The sequence below is a fragment of the Anser brachyrhynchus genome (assembly GCF_964034855.1).
Source record: "Anser brachyrhynchus genome assembly, chromosome: 3".
NCBI classification, from domain to species: domain Eukaryota; kingdom Metazoa; phylum Chordata; class Aves; order Anseriformes; family Anatidae; genus Anser; species Anser brachyrhynchus.
The window spans coordinates 47,541,513-47,565,772 of record NC_137696.1 but is presented as its reverse complement, the minus strand read 5'-3'; the positions used below and the strand labels follow the sequence as shown (position 1 = coordinate 47,565,772).

Sequence of the window (24,260 nt, the reverse complement as noted above, 5' to 3'; positions counted from 1 at the left end):
TTTTGAGGGAAACTCCAAATTTTATCTCAAATGTCAGACCACAGCCCGAGCTGTGATAATGTGATTGTATCATTTTCAGCCGTGTCCCACAGCTGGGTCCCACAGTTGTGTTTTGAGGGGACTTTTGCCTCAGCTTCCTCAAAGAAGTTCGCTGCAAGTTTTTATGAGAGTCAAGTCACAGGTGAGAGAAGCAGCCCGTTTCTTGTTTTGTGATCTGTCTAGTTAGGAAGCTCAACTTTCTTTTTTTAGACAGATAAGAGCTTTCTTCTCCATTTTGTCTACCTAGGATTAATTTCATTCTCGTTCTCTGCCTAGGATGGAAGGGTAGACCTGTTGCGCAAGTGGCTTTGTTTCTTCTTTCTCACTTGTGGGAGCAACTCTAAAAGAAACCTTATACCAAATAATGGCATGCCAGACAATGTCTGTCTGTGCTTCAGCACATGAAATGAATTTGCTTCCTGCAAAGTTGCAAACAAAAGCAATCAGGTAGGTGCTGCCAGAGTTAGAAGTTGTGGCAAGAACAACTTTACAGAGTTGTCCGTGCCCTGCTGCTGTTTCTGAGCCCAGTCCTTTGTTCCATGGCTCTGCGGTTCATCATGACTCAGATCCACTGGGGCAGGTGGGAAGCCCTGTTGTAGGGAAGAGAAGGGCTTCCACAAAGTCTGCTTCTGCACCACAGGCACTGGCCTTCCTTGGGAAGAACAGAAGGGGTTGGAAACACAGTAAGGAAAGGAGAAAAATAAGTCTTCAAACCATGAGAACAGATCACTGCTGGCAACCTGAAATATTTTGGAGCAATCTTGGAGGCAGGTTTTTATTCTTTCAAATCAGGTTTATAGAAGGAAAAAGTCACAGGAGAAAGATGAGTACCATCCGCTTGAGTACCCATGTGTGCAGTGTAATGAGGAATCTGTTTTTCCCTGCTGAGCATCTGGTTTTTCCTGCTTGCCTTAGCAGCATCCAGTGGGATGCAGCAGCCCATAACGTCCGGGCCCCATATGTGCTGATTCCTCTGGGTACGCGTGCATTTTAAAGAGATTTATTTCTCTTTGGGGAAAAATGACCAGCTGTCCCTGTCAGTGTATGATACTGAATTTGTATGTAATAAAGAGAAACAGTTCACGACAATGTCCAGGGATAGACCCTTTCGGTCAGTGAAGTATAGAGGATGTTATTCTTAGGAGAATAATTGCAGCTGCTCTGGGCAGGCTCTAGTTCATGTGCAGTTCCCTCACGCACTACAGAAAGATGTACTAGAAGAATGGAGATTTCTTAACACAACAGAAAATCAGGGGAAAGTGTTCTGGTGTTTTGAACTGCTGCTGCGGAGAGAATTCGATGGTGCCTTTGTTTTCGATCTGATGCTTCTGTTTCAGGTAGCAGCTGGAACAACAACTGTGATAACCACGCTGCGGCAGCAGCTGACAGGAGAGTGGCGGGCGGTGCAGCAGTGTGTGAATGCTTGCTTGAAACAGGCGGACAGTTCAGCTGTCTGAATGGTATTTTATAAGGCCGGAAGATTTCGCAGTACCTAACAATGAAAATTCAGCTTGGAATCTTTGTTAAAGATGCCAGTAGCATCTTCAAGTGACTGTGGACTGGATGTTTCTGTTGGAGAGGTTTTATGTTAAACAAACCAAAAAACACACAAAACCAACCTTACCAATCTTTCTTGCAAAAGATCAAGAAGTATCATCTAACAGACAGAGTTTTCTGCAGGTCTCTCCCGTAATTGGAGCTAATGTTTGGCAGCATGGCAGCAAATAAGGGTGGTCTCAGTTTAGAAATCTTGTGTAAGAGCTTCTGGGCAAGGCGGTGAGTCGTTATTATAGTCCACTTCACATAGATATGACCAAGGCTTAGTCTTTGAGAGTAGGCAAAAGCAACTGCAGTCACCCAGCACCCCATGAGTCAGCGGGAAACCTTACTGGTGAGCTGAGATTGTACAAAGATGTTGGGAAAGTGTACTTCTAGGACTGCTTCTTGATTAACACTGAGTGAAAGAGCACATGTATTGAAGCCATCCTTGACATAAAACAATCAAAAAAAATACTTCTCTGCAAAATCGTAGGTAGAAGAGCAAATTGCTGGAGCAAAACCAGCTCTCTGATGTTTCAGAGCTAGGTGCATAATTTTGGATTGTCATTCATATGCCTTGGAGAACTCTGTAGATTGAAATGTGCAGAAGGTCCAATGCTCCTGTACCTTGAAGTACATCTCTTGATAATTTTTGTCTCAAATCAGATTAATTTTTGAGGTTGGAAACTTTCCAAGGTGACACTTTGCATTTTACTTCTTATTCAGGTGACTAGTCCTTGTAACTGCCACAAATTTCATCTTTAGTGTGAATTAAACACAACTTTTCTCTCCTTCTATTTCATGTCAAAGTCCACCCCTCAAGAGCACTGACAGATTTAGACAGAGAAATTGGATTTTCTCTATTCAATTCAGCAGAAATTCTGCATTTTTATCAATGTTTAATCAGCTCTGTCTTCTAATAGAAGTTTTCCATGGTCTGTATATGTAAAGAAAAATCAGAGTTTATTTGGAAAACTCTGACTTATATTTCAGGGAGGATTCTGTTTCCCAGTCTCGAGATATGCGATGTGTATATCCTGTTGTTCAAGGGCCCATGGATCATTGCACAAAGTTGAAAAGGAAGTTATGTGCTTGACTGAAATACTGCTTTTCTCCTATGGTAATATCCAGATGTGTAGCAAGTCAGGATTATGGACAGATCACACAGAATGAAGATAAACTTGTCATCCAGTGTCTTGATTGAGTAGACTCAAACTTTATGGTGTTTTTTTTTAAAAAAAAAAAAAAAGATAAATGTGCAAAGTAGTGCTGTTTCACCTTAGTATACTTAAAGCAATCTAGTTCTGAAACTTCTTAATTGGGCAGAAGCACAGGGCTAGCAACATCCCTGTAGGTCTTGTCCCGGTAAAAATCTGCGTGTGGTTTCTGTAATAATGGCTGTTAATTTTTCTCAAGAAAACTTCAGTACGTTTTCTTATTCTTTCTTTCAATTCTAGTTGTACCTGCCTAGTGTAAAGCTGCCTCCTGTTAAGTACAGTTTTGCTCAAAACCTCCCTTTTTTATTTTTTTCTGAATTGTCTTCAAAGCCTTCTGAGATATGCACATCAAGGGAACCATAAAAGTACAAGAAAGTTATTGATTTGATTTTTATATGGTGGATTTATTCCTTAAAGGCCCACTGATGTACCTAGACTTAAAATTTCGGTTGGATTTTTGTTGGATTTTTTCCTTGATGTAGGCTGTGGTAGATGTTTACACCAAATGTTCCTTGAGTAACACTTCTGATTTTACAAAGGTCTGGACAAAGGCTTTTTGGAAGGTCAGTTTCTGTTTGCTGCTAAAATAAAGATTACAAGTGTAGAGCTTGGCTTGTATATTTTGATCTTCTGAGAGAGCACAGCTTTTTGTTACTTCAGAATCTGAGAAGGAATTCTGTTAGGAAACTTCAAGTTAGAAAAGTCACGCTCTCTGCAGGCTGTATTGGGTTATTGATTGATTATCGGGCAGTGGTACTGCTCAAAGGCCAAATTCAAACAATACTGTAAACTGTTTGAATTTGCTGATAATCAAGAAAATACTCTTTAATAATCGTGTTATCTAGGAGGGAATGCATATTCATATGAATTGAGGTTCAGCCCATCATGCTTTATCATATATATACAGCCTTAATCGGAGTAATTTTAAAACATTCTGACTTGCATCTGGATTTAAAGAAATTGGAATATGGTTTTTGCTGACCGTAATTTGCTATGGAGCTAGGGAGTGAAATAACAGGACCTAGAATAGTCTGTTAGGTGGTACTAATGTAAGGAAGAATACTTGCTCTAAAGGGCACCCTTTGTCTTTCAGTCCCTGCAGGCTTAGATCAGAGATGCTTGCTCAGTTTCTTATGAAAATAAGAATTTCCAGTATAGAATTTAGTTATTTATTTATACTGGTACCACGTGTAGTATGTTCTTTTGTGCAGTTATAGAGACTGCATTCTAACTACATTTTTTGTCAATGTATGTATATTTTGTCATTAATACAGGAACTGTTTCTGTATATATTTATATATCTTGAATGTAGAGATCAGCATGACTTGCCTTTGCCCATTTTCATTCTTTGAATTTTTTCTTAGGAAGCCAAACATGAATAGACAATAGTCTCATATGTGAAGGGAAGTATACTAGCAAAGTGGAAGGAAAGAAATTCAGAAACATGCCTTCCTTTAGTAGAAAGCCATTCTTCCCAGTATTGTGCTACTCAGCCTTCCTCTGAACAAAGCTGCTTCCATAGTATCTGCAGTTCCTGCATGTAAATCATAGCTTCTTAGAATATTCTTTAAAAGGCTTTTTAAATACTTACTGTTATGTAATGACATTTAATGTCTTCTGTCTCTAATGTAGGAAGCCTGTGATAGAGTGACCAGACCACTTGATTCCCAGTCTTCCTTCTCTATCCCCTATTGTACTGAATCTTTGAATCATTGATGCTTTTTTTTTTGCCTGCACACCATTTCCGACTGTGAACATTATCTCAGCAGTTTCCAACTATATTATTAAAATTCGACATACTCAATATCTGTGTTCCTTCAAGGTCACTAAAATGAGATGCTTACAAGGCACTGGCTTGCTTGAAGTAGTTGCGCCTTAAAATTTTTCCCATAGTCTGTTATTACATGCCAAGTCAGCCTCAGATCCTGTATATGTGACATTCCCCTATCCTCCTGCAGTTCTCCAGCTGAAGTCCTTGTTTTGCCAATGTGTTACTTCATTTATCATCCAAAAAGGGTAATTTCTTAGCTTCTGCTTTCCTATTCTGGTCTGATATGTATACAACGAGACCCAATGATGTAGCAAGTCTGCATTGCTTTTCTTTTCTTCTCTCCTCATTAGGATCCTAATGTGTGTAAATCATTGCAAACAATTTAAATAGCTTATATGACTATGTGCATGAATGAGAAAATTGCATATGATGTATAGATTGATGTCAGTTCTGCAAGTGTTAATAACCTTTCTTTTCCTGCATTTAGTCAGTTAAATTTGCGTTAATTGAATTCCTGTCTTATTCTAGTCCTTCTATCAGTCAGGTCAAGAACTTTGCATTCTCTGCGATGGAGTTAGCTTATATTGAATTTGAGAAGTAACTTCCAAATGGTCCTTATAATAGATTGCAGCGACTGTGAGGACAAGCAGTCAGATTCTTGATTAGCTGTTCTGCCAGAGAAGAATAGCAATGAGTGAAAACTGTGGCCTTCTTCCCAGGCAAGAATTCAGTGTTATTCTAAGGAGCTCTTTTTAAAGCCGTTTTCCCTGGGTAGTTGTAAGTAAAGCAACTTCTAAGCAGACGGCATACCCCTCTTAAAATGAAATATAATGCTCCAGGGTGCTGGTAAAAGAAAATACTATTTCTGGTTCAAGTCACATGTAACAGATCATGGCTGTTAAAACCCTTTGTTGGTAGAATGAATTGGTATTGACCGCCTGGTTTCTGTTGTGGGTCAGCTGGAGCATTAGCCTGTCAGTTAATTGGAAAGCTTGTGAGGGGCTTCTCTGTGACAGTGTTTTGTGGCAGAAGAAGAAAGCCTGGGAATAAAGTTGGTTATAAACAGTTTGTAGTTGGTAACCCCGGCTGGTTTGTACCCAGTTTCGATTGTTGCATGTGAATTGTATGATGGACTAATCCCTACAAGGGGTAGGGAATTCCTACAGTAGCATGCTGAAGGCTAACAAGTTCAAAACAAGATCCTACTGTGAAATTAATGCTGTAAATAATAAAAATACAGTTGTAAGAGTCTGCATGAATGCTGTAACTGATTACAGTCCGTGGTTAATGCCTATCACTAGCTTGAGTCAGAACTATGATTTATTTGATGCTGTTATTCTTTACTGATACTGCTCAGATTAATATAAATTTATCTCTTAAAATGATGCTTTCATTGAAATGGCAGCGTGTGATTCCATATTTATTTTTCAGTGACTTGATAGATGCTAATAAAAAGAAACAGGAGTGTAAAGAGGATATTTTTTCCCACTCAGCACTGCACCTGAAAGTCCACAAGGGTTTGTGCATCCTTGTTAGCAACAAGGGCTCTACAGCTAGATCACAGTTTGTAATGCTCTTTTGGATGTATAGTTTAAAAAGAAATTAAAAATTGATCTCACTTGCTGTTAGCTATGTGAGTTGTGCAGAGGAGTGAACCATTGTGTGAACCTGGGGAGGGAGGGGGGCTTTTTGTGAGGAAAATAAACAGATGAGAGGAAATGCACACTGAGGAGGTCTGTTAAATAGAGGTGCCATCTTTATACTGTTGTTCTTCTGGCTATAACTGCACTTTACGTTTTATTATGTCTTGGATCTTTAGAGTTGAATTTTATAAGCCAGTTTCAGAACAATTGGGTCAGCCACCCATTATTCATTCAATTACACACTGCAGCCTTGCTGCTCCCAGTTGACATCTGTACACAAAGCCCGGTTCCTTTTTACGTAACCTGGCCAGCTCAAACGCTGCTTGTGGTTGATGCTGAAAGTCCCTGGGAGCTCCCCAGTCTGAGAAGAGAAATGGCGAAAGAGTTCGTTCCCCCTGGCATGCCCAGGGGCAGGCAGGAAGCTGCTAATGGCATAATTTCACGTGTAGCGTTTCGCGTTTTGCCCCTGTATTGCTGGAGAAGAGGTTTTTAAGGGAGAAATCGGAGAATGCTATGTGGGAAATGTTGTTAAACCACTCGCGTGGGGCCTGGCCATCTGTATTTGTGTTTGTTGCTTTGCACAGGCGTTAGCTGACAGTGCCATAAGCTATTTCTGAGGGGCCTGCCTCATCTGGAGCTGGAGGGATCCCGGCGCGCTGTGGTGTTAATGAGGTGCTTGGCCTTGCTGTTCCGCAGGCCGAAAAGGTGTGCGCGCCGTGAAACAGGGCATTAGGGAAAGCAATACAAATAGCTTCCTCATTAACGCAATTAAATGGTGTACGGGACAGCTGAATTCTGCCTCCGAGTCTGTCTCGCTTCCCGTGTGAAGCTGGGCAGGGTATTACAGCCAGGTTGCTGTAGATCTCAGTAACTGAACGCAGCTCCAACCTGATATACATTGGCATTAGGACTTACATGAGTGCTGGCTTTTGAAGCGGGACTCAGTAGGTGCTATGCTTGGAAAATAGGAATTAACAAGTTCTAGAAAGAAAAACTGAAGTGCGCAGAGGTGGGCAGCAGGGCCTGCGTGCACGTCGAAGTGGGCACTCGGTGTTAACGTGCATTCTGAATGACAGCGCCTTTGTGTTTCTCTCACCTGGAAAATGGATACAGAGCTGCCTTATCTTGCAAGGGTATCATTGAAATAAATCCTGTGATGTTTCTGAAATGTTTGGGTACTTCAGCGAAGAACACTAAAGAAAGGCTGAGAAATAGATTAAAGTTTCTTTATTCAGGCAGAATATCACTCTTAGGCTGTGAAAGGAGGAGAATTTTTACAATGCAGCTAAAAGGAAGAATTGAAATGCTGCTGATGGGGAGTGCTGACTGTCATGTACACTGAATTGAGGTGTCATACGGAAAAGAAAATGGTGTCTGATAATGTAACTGAACACTGTATAAAATGTACACCTGCAAAATAGGAGGGAGGGAACTATTACTGTGGCAAGAATAATGTCTGTACTCACTCCTAGCCTTTGATTTGGCTTGAATTTTTGAACTTTGTTAAAATGTAACTTGTGTCTTTAGTGCTTGTAAATAAAATCACAGAGTTATTTTATATTCAATAATATCAAAGTGCTAAACTTAACTGGTTTTGTTTATGGAAGAGAATCTTGGATTTGCTCACATAAGCATAGATTGTGCTCAAAATCTCAGATGAATTTTGAATCAATTTGGTGCAAATATTTTGCCGGTTTTTATTAAACTAAAGAAAATGAGTAGTGATATTTAAAATTACCATGAGAACAAGTGACTGCATTTGATTTTTTCCTGGCAGTGTTGGAAACTGGGTTGTAAGACGAGACTTGACTGCAAACTCTGCTAGAACTGCCTTTTTGTTAGGTATTTGGTTGGTAGCCTAGCGGAGAGCCAGCCCTGGACCCTGCTTCGAACTTCTAAGATACAAAGGTTACACAAGTAATCGTAACTGTGGTTTAGATGGTGAAATGTGTTATAAAATATAACCAGTTAATTAAGAACTGTAAAGCTACTCTATAAACTAGTTTGCAAACAAATGGGATTTAGTGGATAGAAGTTGGTTAGAAATTTATGGATTTTGTCTTGATTTTTGTCTTTTTGTGCTGTTATGAGTCACCTTAAAGCCTATGTGCTTCCATATGAAAACGTGTCTTGTGAAACAGACCGTGATGAGCAGAGAAGGTCAACTTTGTTTTATTTTATTTTAATCCCTTCTAGCCTTCAGGAAAAAGAACAATCGTTCAGCACGTCCATTAAAGAAACTACTGCCAAAGTAAGTACACGTCAGTTATCAGTTTTCATTTTTCTTCAAAATATTTAGAGAAGCAGATAATATCTTGCATTTTAATAAATTGGCTGTATTTTGGAAAGTTTGTTTTGTTGTGTTTCTTCTGAACAGATTTTGCATTTAAATGTTTCTAAACATACATTCTATAAAAAGATACTTAATTTGGACAGGCCACAGAGATTATTTTTAAGGAAGCAGATGGAGTAATCTATTGTTTCTTGCCTTATGTTTACCAGGGAGCAGTCTTGTTGCTGGCCTCAATTTAGGAAGAGACTCTTTAGCGCTTCATGAAAAGAAAGTGAACTCTGGTCACAGATGAATGTTTTCACCCTTTTGCTTCTTACTTTCTTACCTGACTGGTTTGGTTGGAGTGAAGGAAGAATATTAATATAGTTCCTCTTTTTGCATCTCTTTCACTAACAATAAGCTAGCAATCTATTTCTCACCCTTTCATAAGAATGCCAAAATAATTGTTGTGGTGTATTTGTCATACCTTGGTTTTAATCAGACATGTTATACTCTTCTTTTAGTTCTCTTATTTCTCATGGTCCTCCTTCCAAGAAAGAGACTCCTAAAGTTTCCTTTTTATCATAAAATGCTCATTGTGCCTAAGAGTGCAGTGCCTAAGCTCTGGAGCGCTCTAGGAAGGAGGTTTATTTATTTTAGCTAATTCTTATAGATCTGTATGGAACAGGAAAGGGAAAATATTCATATTATTTAATCATTAATTTATTTATTCTTGGAAATAAGTTATTTTTTTTTTCATGTTAGTTTCCTAATAGAAATAGTTCTCCAAAAATTAGTGAAAAATTATCCTTTGTTCTTCAGAATCATTATACCAAATACTTTTAGCATGCACTGTTAAAAAAGCTGTTGACTGCACTGAATACCTATCCATGCTACTCTTCTACTTTATTTTGAGTTAATTCTCCTCTATTCTTTGCATATGCACACCTCTTGGGAAATATTAGTATAGACATTGTAATATGACACTCCCCCCTGTATTTTTAATGGCTATGAATAAAGTGTCAAGGAAAAGATTGCAATTGACCTACAGATCATCCACTAAAATGAATGAGAGATTTGGTAGCTCAGGGTGATTTGTTGTTTCAAGCTATATGCAAAGTAAAACATAAATTACAGATTTTGCCTTTTCCTCTGAAAATGTGTGCCTGTACATTTTTAAGTTTTATTTTATAACCATAGTATCTAAAGACTTCTTAAATAAGAGCTGAAACATTGGGTAGCAACTGAGAAGTCTGTGTGGTAGAATTCCACAGCACATTTGTTTCTTTAAATATTCAGTAGGTAAAATATTATTTTAATTTAATTCCATTCTTGTGTGATGGCTTTTATTTATTAGAGAAGGCAAATAGGAAGCAGATAATCAGACTCCTCCAAATCATTTATTATTTGATTTATTCAAATCATCTCATCATATTGTTTTCTTCTCAACCTGAATAGAGCTGGTCTTTAAAACCTTTTTATTGTATGGGGAAAATGCTACTTTTTCAAAGGCCTCTTCCTCCCCCCTGTACCACAAGTATTTATGTGGCCTTTTCTGCCTTACCTATATTATTTTCAGCTGAGGCTGCAAAAGCTAGTATTATTTTGTTAGTGAAGGGAATAATCCCCCTTATCCACATTTTTTCTTCACAAATTAATGTGTGCTTTTGCATGTGGCAAAATTGTGCTGTATGGGAAATCAAGGCAGACTTCTTCAGGCAGTGCAAAGAGAATTTCCATGTCTTTTCTAAACTACGGCTATAAAGAAATGTGAAGGCTACTTAAAATTCTTTTTTTCCTTGAGATCGTTCGAGGAAGAGTTAATTTCAGTGTTTTAGTCTGTGTCCTTCTGCCTGTTTCTGCCACTTCAGATTAACATCATACACTGGCAAGATGGAAAAGGATGACCATGGGTAAATTTGATATTTTGCTTCTTTTCAGCTTGATTTCACATACCTTTGCTGAACAGCATCCTACTGTTTTCATATAGTTTGCCTTCTTGAGTACTGTTTATGTATCTGAAGACCAGATTTGTAGGATTTATTCCTAAATAAGAGACTTTTTTCTTTTTTCTGGAAGTCTACAAAACCAACTAACCAGTAAAACACTGAAGAGGATTTTTAAAATAGATGCTGTAAGATTGGTCTGTAAAGAACTGGAGCTCCTTGTCTGATGGAGTGCAGCAGAGCTGGTCACTGGGAACAAGGCAAGGGCATTGCTGGGGCTCCGAGCATAAGTGCTGGACATGCAGACGGTTAGATGAGGATAGTGTGTTGAAGTGGAGCAAGGGAGGGTGTTGTTTGTGAGAATTTGTCATCTTTGTTAGCTAAGAAATAAGCTTTCCTCAGTGGCTGAATAAGCTACTGTAATGAATAATAGTAGCTGTTATTAGGATAAAATACTTAGAAAAATTTAAAGGAGTTGGAGCTCATAGAGTAGAATTGATGTAATGCAGAAGCAGAGCTATTAGTTTAGAGGATGTTAAATTATTTTGCCTTGCCCAGTCTTTCATTTAGTTTTGTTGAACTATGCCATGTGATAGCTCTGAAGATTAATGTTTTTCATTTATCCACAGAATGTGTGTGACATAGATACATGCAGAGGCTCAGTAATGTGCTTATCTCATGTTCCAGAAGAATCATCTCTGAGTTAGAGGAACCTCCTTTCAGCCTCTGGTCCCTGCCTTTGATCCATTAATAAAGAGTGCCAGCAAGCTTCGTTCTGTGACAGTACTGCTTACAAAGTGGGCAGTGTTCACTAGAAACTGATTAAACCTCCTCCCAGCTAATTTTGCATAATTGCCAAACAGCTGTCTAGTGGTAATAACTCTAAGTTACCACCAGCATGGGCTGTATTCATGCAGTTTTCCTAGAGCTGAAAGATTCCTGATCTAATTGCAATTCACTGAGCCATTCAGTACCCCTAAAGAGAGAACACTGCTTAGAAGGAAGTCATTAAAAACTTTAAGATTTACGTTGGAGATGTGAGACAGAAATGGCCTTTGGGTTCTTTGGGTATGTTTTTTCACCTCTGACAGGTTTGGATTATTTTAACATTTAAAGTATATCAGCAGGCAAGTCATTTAGAAGGTGGTACTGAAATAAAGTGAAATATCTGGGAACTGAAAAATTATAATAGGTGAAGAAGTGATGAGATATATGTTTTTAAATTGATAGGCAGACTGAAGTCTTTATGCTTGGAGGATAGTTGTGTTGGTAGTTGACTCAAGAAAAAATCACGACGTATCTATGGTTATAACGTGCTGTCAGCTAGAGGTTATTAACCATTTGATAAGATTTACAGTTAGTGTCATATCTGAATTGTTATAATTATGCAAACAGATAAGTCATATTATCGCTGTAAGGCTCTTAAAAAATAGCGTGATAGCTGTGCTTCTGTTAATATGCATGGTATATACACTTGTTTTTGAGAAAAAAATATCAAGAAGAGCAGGGAAACTTTCCTCTGGAGATTTCATTTCACATCTCATCTCTTCACAACTGGTCTGTCTCTTTCTTGACTATTGCTTTACCCTTGCTTCCAATGAATGCAATGTTTTCTCAAGTGTCAGCTGCAATTCTAAGCAACTACTTGATATCTGCCTTCAGAACAAGAGTATAGGCGTTAGATGGATTTCTGTTTGTTCATTTTGCTTTCCTTTGCAAATGATGCAATATCGAGTAAGAACGAACACTTCTGAATATGTGGTTGTATGATCTGTGTACAATACAAAAAGGTCATTCTGAGGTGGTAGTGTACACCAATAGTATTGAAACAGTTGAACTTCCTGTCTTTTAATCTATTTTTTCCTCCCCTATATCTTCCCGTGTTTCTAATAGCAGTTATGATCCATTGCTGAAGGACTTCCAGGTAAAAAGACGAAAGAGAGAGAGACGGAAAGTCAGAAACCTGAACCTAATTCAGCTGTGTTTCCTGATTGTGAAATGAAATACAATATTGAGCTGTTATTGCTTGTTCAGAGAATGACAGCTGCTTTTTTTTTTTTTTTAGTTGTGTGGCATGGTATCTTTTGTATAAAAATCACTGGGCATTCTGCGTTATGAGGTCTTAAAACTCCAAACACTGTCTCATTTACATTCCACTCATTCTAGGCATCACTGCTAATCTGAAAACGTACAGCGTGTCAGTTGGCCTTTCTTCTAAATAAACCTCAGTATCTAGTGGTGAAACATGTCCTTTGTCATCCAGGTAGCTAATGCTAATACTGTTCTCTATTTTTATAACAGAATGTGTGGCAAAGCCTGGAAATCTTGATGCATCTTTGATATTTCTGTAAATACATCACTTTTTATTAAGCTTCTTTACTGTGCTGTAGGATGTTATGTCATGTCCGTAAACCAAGAACATTTGAAGCCCCATTTAAATTGCCTTATATTTTTACATGAATGAATTATATATCATGGCTGTCTTCCTCAATCTAGGTTTGCACAAGTCAGAAACTCTGCAGTACTTTGAGGAGGAAAGTGAGTGATATTGAGACTCAGCTACCTGCTCTACTTGAAGCCAAAATGCTGGCTGTATCAGGTAAGTTTTAGACGATGAGAAGGGCTTACATTGATGAGTAGTGTGTTAGACCTTTACACAGCTGAGCCTTCTTGGGAAAATTCATTGATCTGCACTTAGCTAGATGCCTTGAAGTCATGGCAAGTCTGGCAGAACCAGGCTGTGTCACATCCTCTGTAAGGTGCTTCAGGTGTCTCTCCACGGATGGGAACTACTGGCTAAGAGAATCCTGTGTGGTAGGCAGTAAATGGGCAGAGAACACAATATTTTTCCATAAGTGAAATTGGTAAATAATTATCAATAGCTTTTCCTGGACGTTACAAGTTAAATGTTTGAGCTCTCTAGCTGAGAGTCATAATAAATCCATAATAAAGGTGTAATAATTGCAAATATGGCTGTAAACGACATTTTAAAACAGAGTAAAATAATTGGTTGCTACTGCTATTCAGATCATTAAACAACTAATGTTGGCAGCAAAAAAGCAATTTGGTCCTTGGAGCACTCATGCATGTTATTTACAACCAGTAAAACACTGAAATGTGATTACAGTCTGATTCATAATGGTTTTACATGCCAGTTACTTGGGACTAGTGCACGTTTACTAAGGAAAAAAAAGGAAAAAAGGGCACTTCTTTCTCTAAGTTTGAAGAGGTGACTTTTCTAATTCAGCAAACTGTTTGCAAATGTGTACAGATATGTTTCTCCACCAGACACTCGTCTCGAAGGAAGCTGAAGAGAAGGGAACGTAGACTTGGGTACAAGAAATTTTCCAGTCTTACACTAAAGAAAGAAGAGAGACCAGAGGATTTTTAATATGTGTCAAAGTGACACGTTGTAGCTATCTGATGGTCATTTGCCTTCTCAACTAGATATTAGGATCTTGTAACTGTACACAGAACAGTTTTAAATTGAAACCTTGTGCGGTGTCACATAGTTTGTTTGACAGAAGTGGATAATGTCAGATTTGAGCAAAATCCTAAAGGAAATTAAAGACCAGATCTTGTATTGCTGCTGAGCACGGTCAGATTCTTTGTTCTTCATGACTCTTTTCAGAATGGAAACCCTATTTAATTCTCTGTGTCCACCAGAAGGTAAGCTGAGTAATCACCCTTCTCTGCCCTTAGGCTATTTGAATGTAGGTAATTTTCTTGCTTTCAGAAATGGGGTCAAAGTTTTCCCCAGCCATTGTATGACTTTATGGAGAACAAAATAGCCCCCAAACTGGATATGCAACCACTTCGTGCTACCAGCAGGAAGCAGTTGGCCAGAAGATACGTACTTCAGTATGACACTCTGGGAGAGTTAATGGAAACTTGAGGACTATTTCCAAAACATTCGTAACAATATTTTATACTTGTTAGCTCTTAAAAGAGATTGCTTGTTTCAGGGATGAATTCAAGAGACAATTTAATGCTGATATTTCTATAAATTGTTTTCTCAGTACTATGACTATGATTGCCTTTTCATGCTTTTTAAGAAATCTTGGTACTGATAAGAAGCACTATTTCTTTTTTTTCCTTACTCTGAAAAAGTCTTACTTCAGGGAATTTTAATGACTGTGAACGGTACAATCTTAAATTGTCGATAAGGCAAAAATCTTTTATTATCTTTCTGGGAATTCTGCCTGAACAGAATTTGTAGGTTTTTTTTTGTAATCTCATATACAGCATCTTTCATGAACATCTTTGAAAACCTCTGACACCCCCTTCCCATCTTGTGAATAGTTATCTGTTAGAAACAAGCACCCACTGTTACCACGTCCTGGCTTTTGGTGCTGCAAATTGAAGCAGATCAAAGTCCATCTGAACTTAAGCAAATGCTTTTTCTACTGTGTGAGTGATTGAACAGTGGAGCAAGGTTGCCCAGAGACATTGTGGGGTCTCTCACAACTGAAAATCTTGTAGTAATGCCTCTTTAACCTATACTTTCACATAGAATAATTCTTTCTTAGCTATAGTATGTGTAAAAGTAAATCCAAAAATTGTTTAGCTCATGTAGTAGATGATGAAAAGCACCAGTGATATTGAGAGAACGCCCCACTTCTGTAAATGCTTTCTCACGAAAATAAGCATCCAGAAGTTTTTCTGTCTTCAGGTGGTTTACTTAGAGTAAGGTCGCAGGTGGAAGCCTTCTGAAGAACATCTGGAAATTGGTTTTCAATCCTGAGCTTGCTAATAAAGAATGTGTCTGGACTCATATGCAAAGAGTAGTTTGTCCGAGGCATACTGGACTGTAAAACAACAGAGACACGTTAAAAAAAAGCAAAAGATCAAAAAAGTTCCAGATAATCCCTGTCTAAAATTGTGTCTATTGACATCAGTAAGAGGGCTTTGTGACTTAATGTGTGGTTATCAAGACTTAATTATTGATGTCTCTGAATCTGGCTAGCTTCCATAGCTGGCTAGCTTCCATTCCTAGGGTACCCTAGGAAACACAATTGTATAGACATGCGGTACATTGTACCACACTTCCTGGGTTTCTTTCTTGTTGTAAAAATTATGGGTTTTCAAGCCTGGCTTTGTAGGAAGCTGGTGACTTTAAGACTATAAGTGAGCTACTTTTTTTTTTTTTTCTTTTAAGGGGGAAAAAATTTAAAATACAGGCTTTGGAGAATGAAAATGTCTGTAACTGCAAAGCAGGAGAATGATGAAGCAGGGTGTTACATGCCTTAAGTGTGTGTGTGTAAAGAGAATTACTGGAATTTTAAAAGAAAAACATGAACTTCTGGCATATAACCAAATATGAATTGATAATGCAGAGATGCGAGGAAAAAGATGAGATGTGTAACTTTGATGAGGAACAAATTATGCTGAAATAGGCAAGTAGGGGGAAAAGATATTGCATTGTATACCAAAAATGCAAAAATGTCTTCTGAAACTCAGGCATAGATGCGAAACAATGCGATTTAATGTCCCTGTGAGAAGAGAAAATACCTAAGCAGTCCCTAGTTGCTACCATCAGAAATGGAAGATAACTGAGGCTTTCTGGGTCAACTAATAGCATCAAAAGCATGGAATTAATAATAATAGTTGGTTGTTTATAACAGATAACTGACTGTAAGTTGGGAAGGAAACATTGAAGATGATTAAACACGTTAATGAAAGGTGATGAAGACAGCTTGGCAGTGGGGGAGGTAGAAAAACATACAAGGCAGCAGGTATTTTCGATCTGATTTTTGTAGTTGGAGGGAACTGGTTGAAAATCAAGGGTGAAAGGTAATTTTGTAACAGCAGACACTGTAGTGTAATAATGGCACTCATTTATGCTAAATGCAGAGTAGTATGCAAGGGATACAGGAATGACAAGTAATGTTCTAAAGACCTGAAAGTTGAGACGAGATTCTGCAAAAAAAAATAGAAATATTTTAGTCTGAGCTCATGAATTGATAAAAACAGAAAAGCCAGGATGCAGAGTGAATTGCAGCTAGTAGGGAAACTAGTTGGGAAGAAAAGATGTGATAAATGCGGAAGAGGAAAGAGGAAGAAGGAGATTTAAAAAAAAAAAATACAAAAAAAACCTTTTTTTACTTAACAAAGTGAAAACAATGAGCAGTGGATAATATAGAGAAGGCTGAGGTTATTCAGTTCTTGTCATTCATTTATGCCTAACACATGGATACTCATCCCTTAAATAAGGCATAGTTAAAAAATATGTCACCACCTTAAAAATACTGGACAACATTTAAGCAATATATTGCATGTACGTATCCCCTGAACTGACATTCAGCTAACAGAAGGTTAATCAACAGCCCGGGTATACTAAAATGTTAGAAGGTGAGAGAATCTTCAGTTGGGTAATATGCAGTTATTTAAAGGCAGCCTTGGAATAGTAGGAGATACAGAGGCAACTGTTAATAGTGTATATATAAAATGCAGTAAGCGTAAATTTTGCTGGACATACTTAGGAGTTTTTATTTAGTCTTGGAAGCTTTAGGCAAGGATAAATGTTTCTGCTTTTTTTTTTACCATAGCAGTTGGATCAGTCATTCAAATAATTTCCTCAAATAACAATGCTAATGGATACTGAGAACAACTGTTTTCCTCTGAAGAGATGTTACATTGTTTTCATTTAATATAGCATTTTCCGTGAGGAAGCAGTTAGTTTTAGGGGATTTTGGAACAGTGTCAAAGCTAAAAGGCATCTGAATGCAATTGCATGTATCTGGTTTCATGTATCCCTTAAGTTAGATGAACTTAAGAATACAGTTATTAATACATTGTCAGATCTTACACGTGTTATGATGTAATGATTTGGAAAGCTTGATGTATACCTCAGCCTTTAATGGTTACCTGGATAGCTTCAGACAACGTTAATGTTCTGTATGAACTGTATTTTCTGTTGCTGTCACGCTAATTTACAGTATGGGTGTATTTGCACCAGAACATATGCAAATATAGCTGATCTTGTTCTGAGAGAATAAATGAAATGTAAGCATAGCAATTCTATTATTCCTGTCAGTCCAATACCTCAATCTTAAGACTGTATAATAAAAGATGCAGTAAAGACATTAGAGATGATGCCACATATGTAAAAGTTCCTCTTCCCTAGTACTTCTTCCTTGGAAGAAGTGTAAAAGTAAGTTTGGAGGGCAAAGAAAAAGGGGTTGGATGTGTTCAGATTATTGAAGGTAGTAGAACAAATATAGTAGATTGATTACATCATGTTGAGATTTCATATGAAAAAAAAGCCTGTTCTTGAGTGTCAAGAGCTATTTGTATCAACAGTTAAAATTCAGGTCTTCCATATCAGCAGCTCCTTCACTTCTGATTGGCATTTGCCTATTGTGATAAATAACTTTGAGTTCATACTCCTGAGATGTTAGTCCAAAATTTTTCTCCAAACATATAACAGAATTGTATTATATTGTTCATGGTTTTAAATCTGTAGCTTTAGCTAAATATAACTAACAAGTACTCTTGATGGCATGAGATTTTATGGTTGACATACATATTTGTGAATACTTATTGGTGAAATCTTTTGGGTTACCATTTAATAGATTTTTTAAAAATTAAAAATAACCAAAAAAATAGCTTGATGTCAGTGCTTAGAAACCTGTGTGTGATAATTATAACAATTGCTTCTTAGAGTAGCTCTTAACATGTTTATAAAATTTCTGTCATCAGGTGTGGGAAGCATATGGCAGAACACGATACTATGTTCTTTCTGTTAGCACGGTGGGTGTATGTAGCACAAAATTTTCTGGGGAAATAAATTGCAGATCAAATAAACTTAAACCAGTAAGAAAATTCAAATAGGATCGTATGTAAGCAACTATAAATGCAACTGTAGAAATATTAGGAAAATTTATTTTCCTTCTGTAGGTTGATTTGCAAGAAATAAAATCATATGTGAGAAATGGTACATTTCTCTTTTTTCCTTAGTGAGAAAATAATTTGGGAATAGGAGGAGGGATGTAAACTAAAATGTATTTTTAGTCATCATTCGGTCTGATTCCTGTATGTGAATAGAATACATTATGTTTGATAAATATTGCAGTTTCTTCATGTGCTGTATGTGATTTTTTTTCCTCTCTTGAGAATGCCTAAAGCGTAGGACCAGATAGCCACAGAGTGGCTAGTGGGTAGCTAAGCAAATGTGAATGAAAAACTGAATTCATTATGTAGTTATCTGTGGGATGCACGTCATTAACTTTCTTTATGTCTTTGCAAATGCAAATTAGATCCAAACACAGAAGTTAGTGAGGTGATTTTTTAAGTAATTTAAAAATACATGTATTCTGATTGATACCAGTAGGAGATCTTGTGTCATCATCCTATAATTAGCACTATCTCAATATCAGTAAATACCTGCAAATGGGAGGTGACTGGAAATACCGATTTCCAGTAAAGTGATTTCGAGTAGTATAACCAAAAAGTTTTTTTTCCCCCCTTCTTCCTGCATAGAAGTGTAGCTTAGAAATAACGTGACATAAATACTAAACACAAAATTTAATACTGGTGCTCTTGCCTCTTTGCCTACTCAGATCTTATTTAAGTTCTGCATGACTCAAACAGCAATTGTAAGAAAGGAGAAAAAAAAAAAAAAAAGAAACCAGCCTTCCAGCTTTGGTGTTAGGCATTTCTGTTGGGAATGAGTATGCTAGAGAGGGGACCAGTCAGACTGGAAGATGTCAGTACAGGCTGAAGGACCTTTTCAACCATGCATCTGTGTGTTTTGGTAACGTGGATGTCTTGGTTTCATTCCTTCGCTACCTTCTGTCATTTCATGCAGATTAGATATGGTCATAAAGTTCTCAACAAGATGCTGATATATTCCCCTGCCATGCTAGATACAGCTTTTAATATCTTCCACTGGAAGGGGATGGTGCTCCCGTTTGTATATTTAACATTTGAGAAATACTGTTGGGTAACAGGTGGGGAATCCAGCTTGTCTTCGAGGCGAGAATACCAATGCCTCTTTATGCTTTCTCATGAAGGCTTAGTTTTTTGGTGAATTGGAGTCTTACAGAGATCTGTGTCTTGTCAGATGACAAAACTGGTTCTCCACTTTCAGCATCTCGCTTCCAGCAGCAGTTTAGATTGATGGCTCAGAGGCACGTTGAGATAAATTCTTCTTCATGCCCATATCACAATGTCCTGTGCCAGCATACAATGCTGTTTATTGGCATGTGTTCCCACAATGATCACTTCATGCTCCACGAACTGAAGTTTACTGCTGTATATTGCTACAAGTGATGTACTTTTTGGTAAGCCTGTGAACCCATTTAAAAAATAATGCCTGTGAGCCCCTAAAACCAACTCCTAAACAGTCACATAGACCTCAGATATCTATGTTATTTGTCTTTTTATCTTATTTCCAACTGTGAATGCTGGTTGTTACTGGCTTTCAGTGAACTTTCAAGATAATCTGTTGTAGCTGAAGCTCTAACACGATATGTGACCAGACAGCAGAAAATCATTGCTTCTGTTACAGCAGCCAGTCAGTCATGTAGCAACTTACTCTGTTTCTCCCCTGTTACCTAACCTGCTCTCCCTGGAGGAGAAGAGAGGGTAGAATAATCTTTCTGGCAGTTCCTTTTCTGGAGATTTGTGCTCAGAGGAGAAACGTTAGATGGGGAGAGCTGTGAAGTGAAGATGCTTTCACACAGTTGCAAAGGCTGTGCTGTGGTCTGGAGGGGACGCTAGAAAACCCCTGTGCAGTCTGTAGGACACATCAGTGCTTTCCCTCTTTCCACAGACTGTCCAGGCAGCCAAGATGACAATCCCCTGAACTTAAGTGCATGAGGTTTTGGTGCCTAAATCTAGGTGGCATGATCCTTCTCTTTTTTTTTTTTTTTTTTCTTTTCTTTTCTTGGTTTGGTTGGTAAAAAGGGGATGATTTCATGAAGCCCTCAAAATCACGGAGCTCAGGTCTGGGCCATTTCCCAACCCTGAGCATGTCATTTCTTCTCCTTTGGCAGTGGTAGTGAGGGGAGGCAGAGGTAGGAGAGAGGGGAGATGTAAAAGAACAAGAGATTGGAAGGCGTAGGGTGGCTGGGGGATATAAAGGGCAGGGGAAACCAATTGTGTGGGGAAGCTTGTGTGCACACATTTGTGTCTGTGCTGTTGGGTAGTCCTTGAGTTCAGGAGTCACTTTGAGTTGGGCATACTTCCAAGCACATGGAGGAGAAGAAGGTGATCAGGAGTAGTCATGGGCTCAGCAAGGGGACCAACCTGATAGCCTTCTGTGATGGAATGACTAGCTGGGTGGGTGAGGGGAGAGTAGTGCATGTTGTCTACCTTGATTTCAGTCAGGCTTTTGACACCGTCTCACATAACATCCTCATAGGCAATCCTCGCTCCCCTGGTGAGGCCTCACCTGGAGTACTGTGTCCAGTTCTGGGCTCCCCAGTACAAGGGGGACATGGAGCTCCTGGAGCAAGGGCTACAAAGATGATGAGGAGACTGGAGCATCTCTCATACGAGGAGAGGCTGAGAGAGCTGGGCCTGGTTAGCTTGGAGAAGAGAAGACTGAGAGGGGATCTGATCAATGTATACAAATATCTGAAAGGGGGGGGGGGGGTCAAGAGAATGGGGCCAGATTATTTTATTTTACCTTTCAGGATCATATCAATCATTTCAGTTGCATGCTGCTTCAAAAGAAATGTTGGCATGTGTTATTACTTGAAAACAGTAATTGTGATTCAGATGCTTGGAATTCTTTAAAAATCTTTTAGGGGATGATAGACTGTCCCTCATACGCTATTTGTGTTTTCAAAGGTGCTGTTACTGCTGTACTGTTACTGCTTCCAAAATCTATTATTCCCCTCACGTTTTTAGCTTTTTCTCTTTTCTTTGTGAGAAGCTGAATGATATTTATTTTCTTCAAGTTCTGTTCTGGTGTTGGAATTGGTTTGTATTCTCATTAATCATGGAGTGGAGGATTTTCAGCCTTGAATTCCAGTGCCTTTGATAAATACCATGGTGGTAAATGCCCTAAGGTAAAACATAATTTTTCTCTTCTATGTATTATTAAAGGTAGTGTTAGTCTATGAAGAAAAAGCTTATAGGTAATGATAAATACTGACCAGTCTGTTCTTTCTTGCATTCAGGCTGATGTCCAGTATGTATGCTTTAGTGTTATGCAAAAATCATTCCTTTGCTTGTACTGTAATGAATTTAGTTTCAGTAGGGATGGGACATACCACTCTGCTTTGAGTATAAATAATGGAAACTATGAGTGTACATAATTTCTGGCATAAATATGATAAAAACTTAGAGTAAAAAGGCTCTGGGCCATTAACTTTGTCTTATGTTTTGCAAGGGAAATATTGAACAAAGCTTAAGTAATAACCCATTTGTTGGTTTTTACAAAATGGGATAGATTTCAAATGATATTTTTAGTCAAATTGTTGCTGGCAAATGGTATCAAAACAATGTAATGTTAGTTTGAGGCTCCTAAGTGGGCAACAGTCTGCCTTATACAGTATATTCTGACGATGAGTGGTTACTGTGGACATGAGTTTAAATAGCATGTAATTATGTATGAAGAACAGATACTTGATGTGCAGAGTACCATTTAGCTGCAGTATGTAGCCATTCTAGTACAATTTTCGGGAAGAGAGGAAAATAATCTAAATACACTATTCATTTTTTTATGGTGAATAAATGAAATTATATAGCTACATTGTGCCTGGTAATATATATATATATATTATTTATTTATTTATTTATTTTTCCAGTATGGATTGTTTTGCCTGATTTGGCTGGTATTTCTTTGGCATTCAAATCAAGCTGTTGGAGCTTACCTGATGTTACTGGTTGGAGAGAAGGAGATGAAGGAGGCGCATTAGTGGAGAGGGCCCCACAGGGCAAGATTAAGGAGGAAGTTCAAACAGTTTTTTTCTTTTTGTTTAGTGTTTTTGTTTTATTTTTGTTTTGCTGACTTTTGGGTAACTTTGAACCTGAAGTGTACATACTCAGCTTCTTATAACAGTGTGCTGTAAGCATGTTACTCAACCTGTTCAGAGCACTGTATACTTCAAATTGGAAAATGAAAATAGGACTTCGAAGTGCTATAGTAGCGGAAATATGAGTTTGGCCGAGCTTAGGTGAATGACTACAGATTTTATTATAATCCCAACTTTACTTCACATGATTCTTGGGAAGAGTTATGTCTGGCTTTATTTATCTGGTATCATCCAACTAGTTCTTCTAGTGGTACGTCTGAATAAAATGCAGTTTTGAGTGGTTGATAAAGCAGCAGTTATTGTGTTTGCTTAAGAAAAATAGTTATTTTATCAAAAAGAGGAATTTTACCATTTTCATGGATACTAGCAGAATAAAATGTTTTAACGTGTGTCTGAAGGATGTTTCTACATCATCCAAAGTGACTTTGTTAAACACAAAACAACAGTTTTTTAATGCTGGCAGCTAGGGATTATATATTAATTTTTAAATCACCCTTCTTATGGCATTTCGAAAAGAGTTATTTTGGTTGCTGTGATTGAGGTCAGAAGCTCAGTGATGACGCCTGTGGTGCATTAGTTCATATTGCTCTTCTGAATTTTCACTGCAGACTTTCAGACATTTGTGCAGTCAGGGAAGCTGCATCAGGCAGTTTTGGCTCCTGGGCATGTATCTGATGCCATTTCCTCCTAGCCTTAGCTTTGATATAAAATTCCCCTCTGGGAATTTGTATCCATTCGCTATGTATAAAACATTCATATATAATATCATACTTTTTTTCCTTCCTGTCTTCTGAAACGTAAGAGCAAGCACCAGATTCTAATGAAGAATCTCTTGCCTTCATGTTTTATTAAGACTCGTGTGTGCTGATGCTTGGGATGAGTTCAGGTGAAATAGAAGTACACTGTTTAATTATAGGTCTTCTTGCTTTAGAAATGTCTGAATATCTGCCATTTTCCCAGCAGTTTTGTGTAGTGGTCATACTTACCTCCTGCTCTGTTCTGCCCATTTGGTAACATGAGACATTAAGATAGTAAAATTTGCCCTGCTTTTTCTCCATAAATATATTGGTAAACATCAGATTCTACTATTTGTAAATAGACACCTAAATAACTTATAGTTATTTAGTTGTATGATTAATTGTAAGATAGATAGAACTGGCAAATGGTTTTAGTTGAGAAGTAGAAATAGGGAAGTTTTGGTCTCTTAAAAAGAAACAAAAACTACTTTAAGGGAAAAAGGTTTGGTAAAACCTTTGTTTCAGTTATTTGGTTGTAGTTATTTGGTGGAAGTGTTTTCATTCCTTCTTCTGCTCTGGAGGAATGGAGCCACTCTCAGCAGCTAGGAGTGATTTGCAGTCTTCTGACTAGTACAGATACTTTCATTCTGTTCTTGCTCCTTTTACATGACCAGAAGGCAACTGTTCCCATTTAAGACTTTGTGACCAATGCTTTTGAGACAATAGGCAAAAAGGATGATGTGGATTTGATTTGGAATTCATCTTGAATTAAAAAATTGTTGTATATAAGAAATATTATATTCTTGAAAAAAGGAAAAGTCCAAGGAAGCTTTTATATCTGAATAACGCTGGTAGTGCTACAAACTTCATGACTTCAAATTTCATGAGCCTAAAATCATGCACATAGTTTAGAAGCTGATGAGACATCTAATGTGTGTAACTGGCTGTGCTTCACATTAGTATTTGCTTCAAGAGTAAATTTTATAAATGCTAAATCTAGTGGGCGGCATCCATGCCCATGGCAGGGGGGTTGGAACCAGATGATCTTTAAGGTCCCTTCCAACCCAAGCCATTCTGTGGTTTTATGATTCTAAATGCCTTTACTTACT

General features: G+C 37.9%; 1 protein-coding gene across 6 annotated transcripts in view; it reads left to right on the top strand.

Annotated features, from left to right (window-relative positions):
* DISC1 (DISC1 scaffold protein) overlaps nt 1-24,260 on the top strand; it is a 202,323-nt gene that overhangs the window by 75,089 nt on the left and 102,974 nt on the right. For all 6 annotated transcript variants that reach the window (XM_080584388.1, XM_080584387.1, XM_080584390.1 and 3 more), the window contains exons 7-8: nt 8,406-8,460; nt 12,924-13,026. In XM_080584388.1, coding sequence (XP_080440514.1) covers nt 8,406-8,460; nt 12,924-13,026 — 158 coding nt within the window. The remainder of the gene's footprint in view (nt 1-8,405; nt 8,461-12,923; nt 13,027-24,260) is intronic.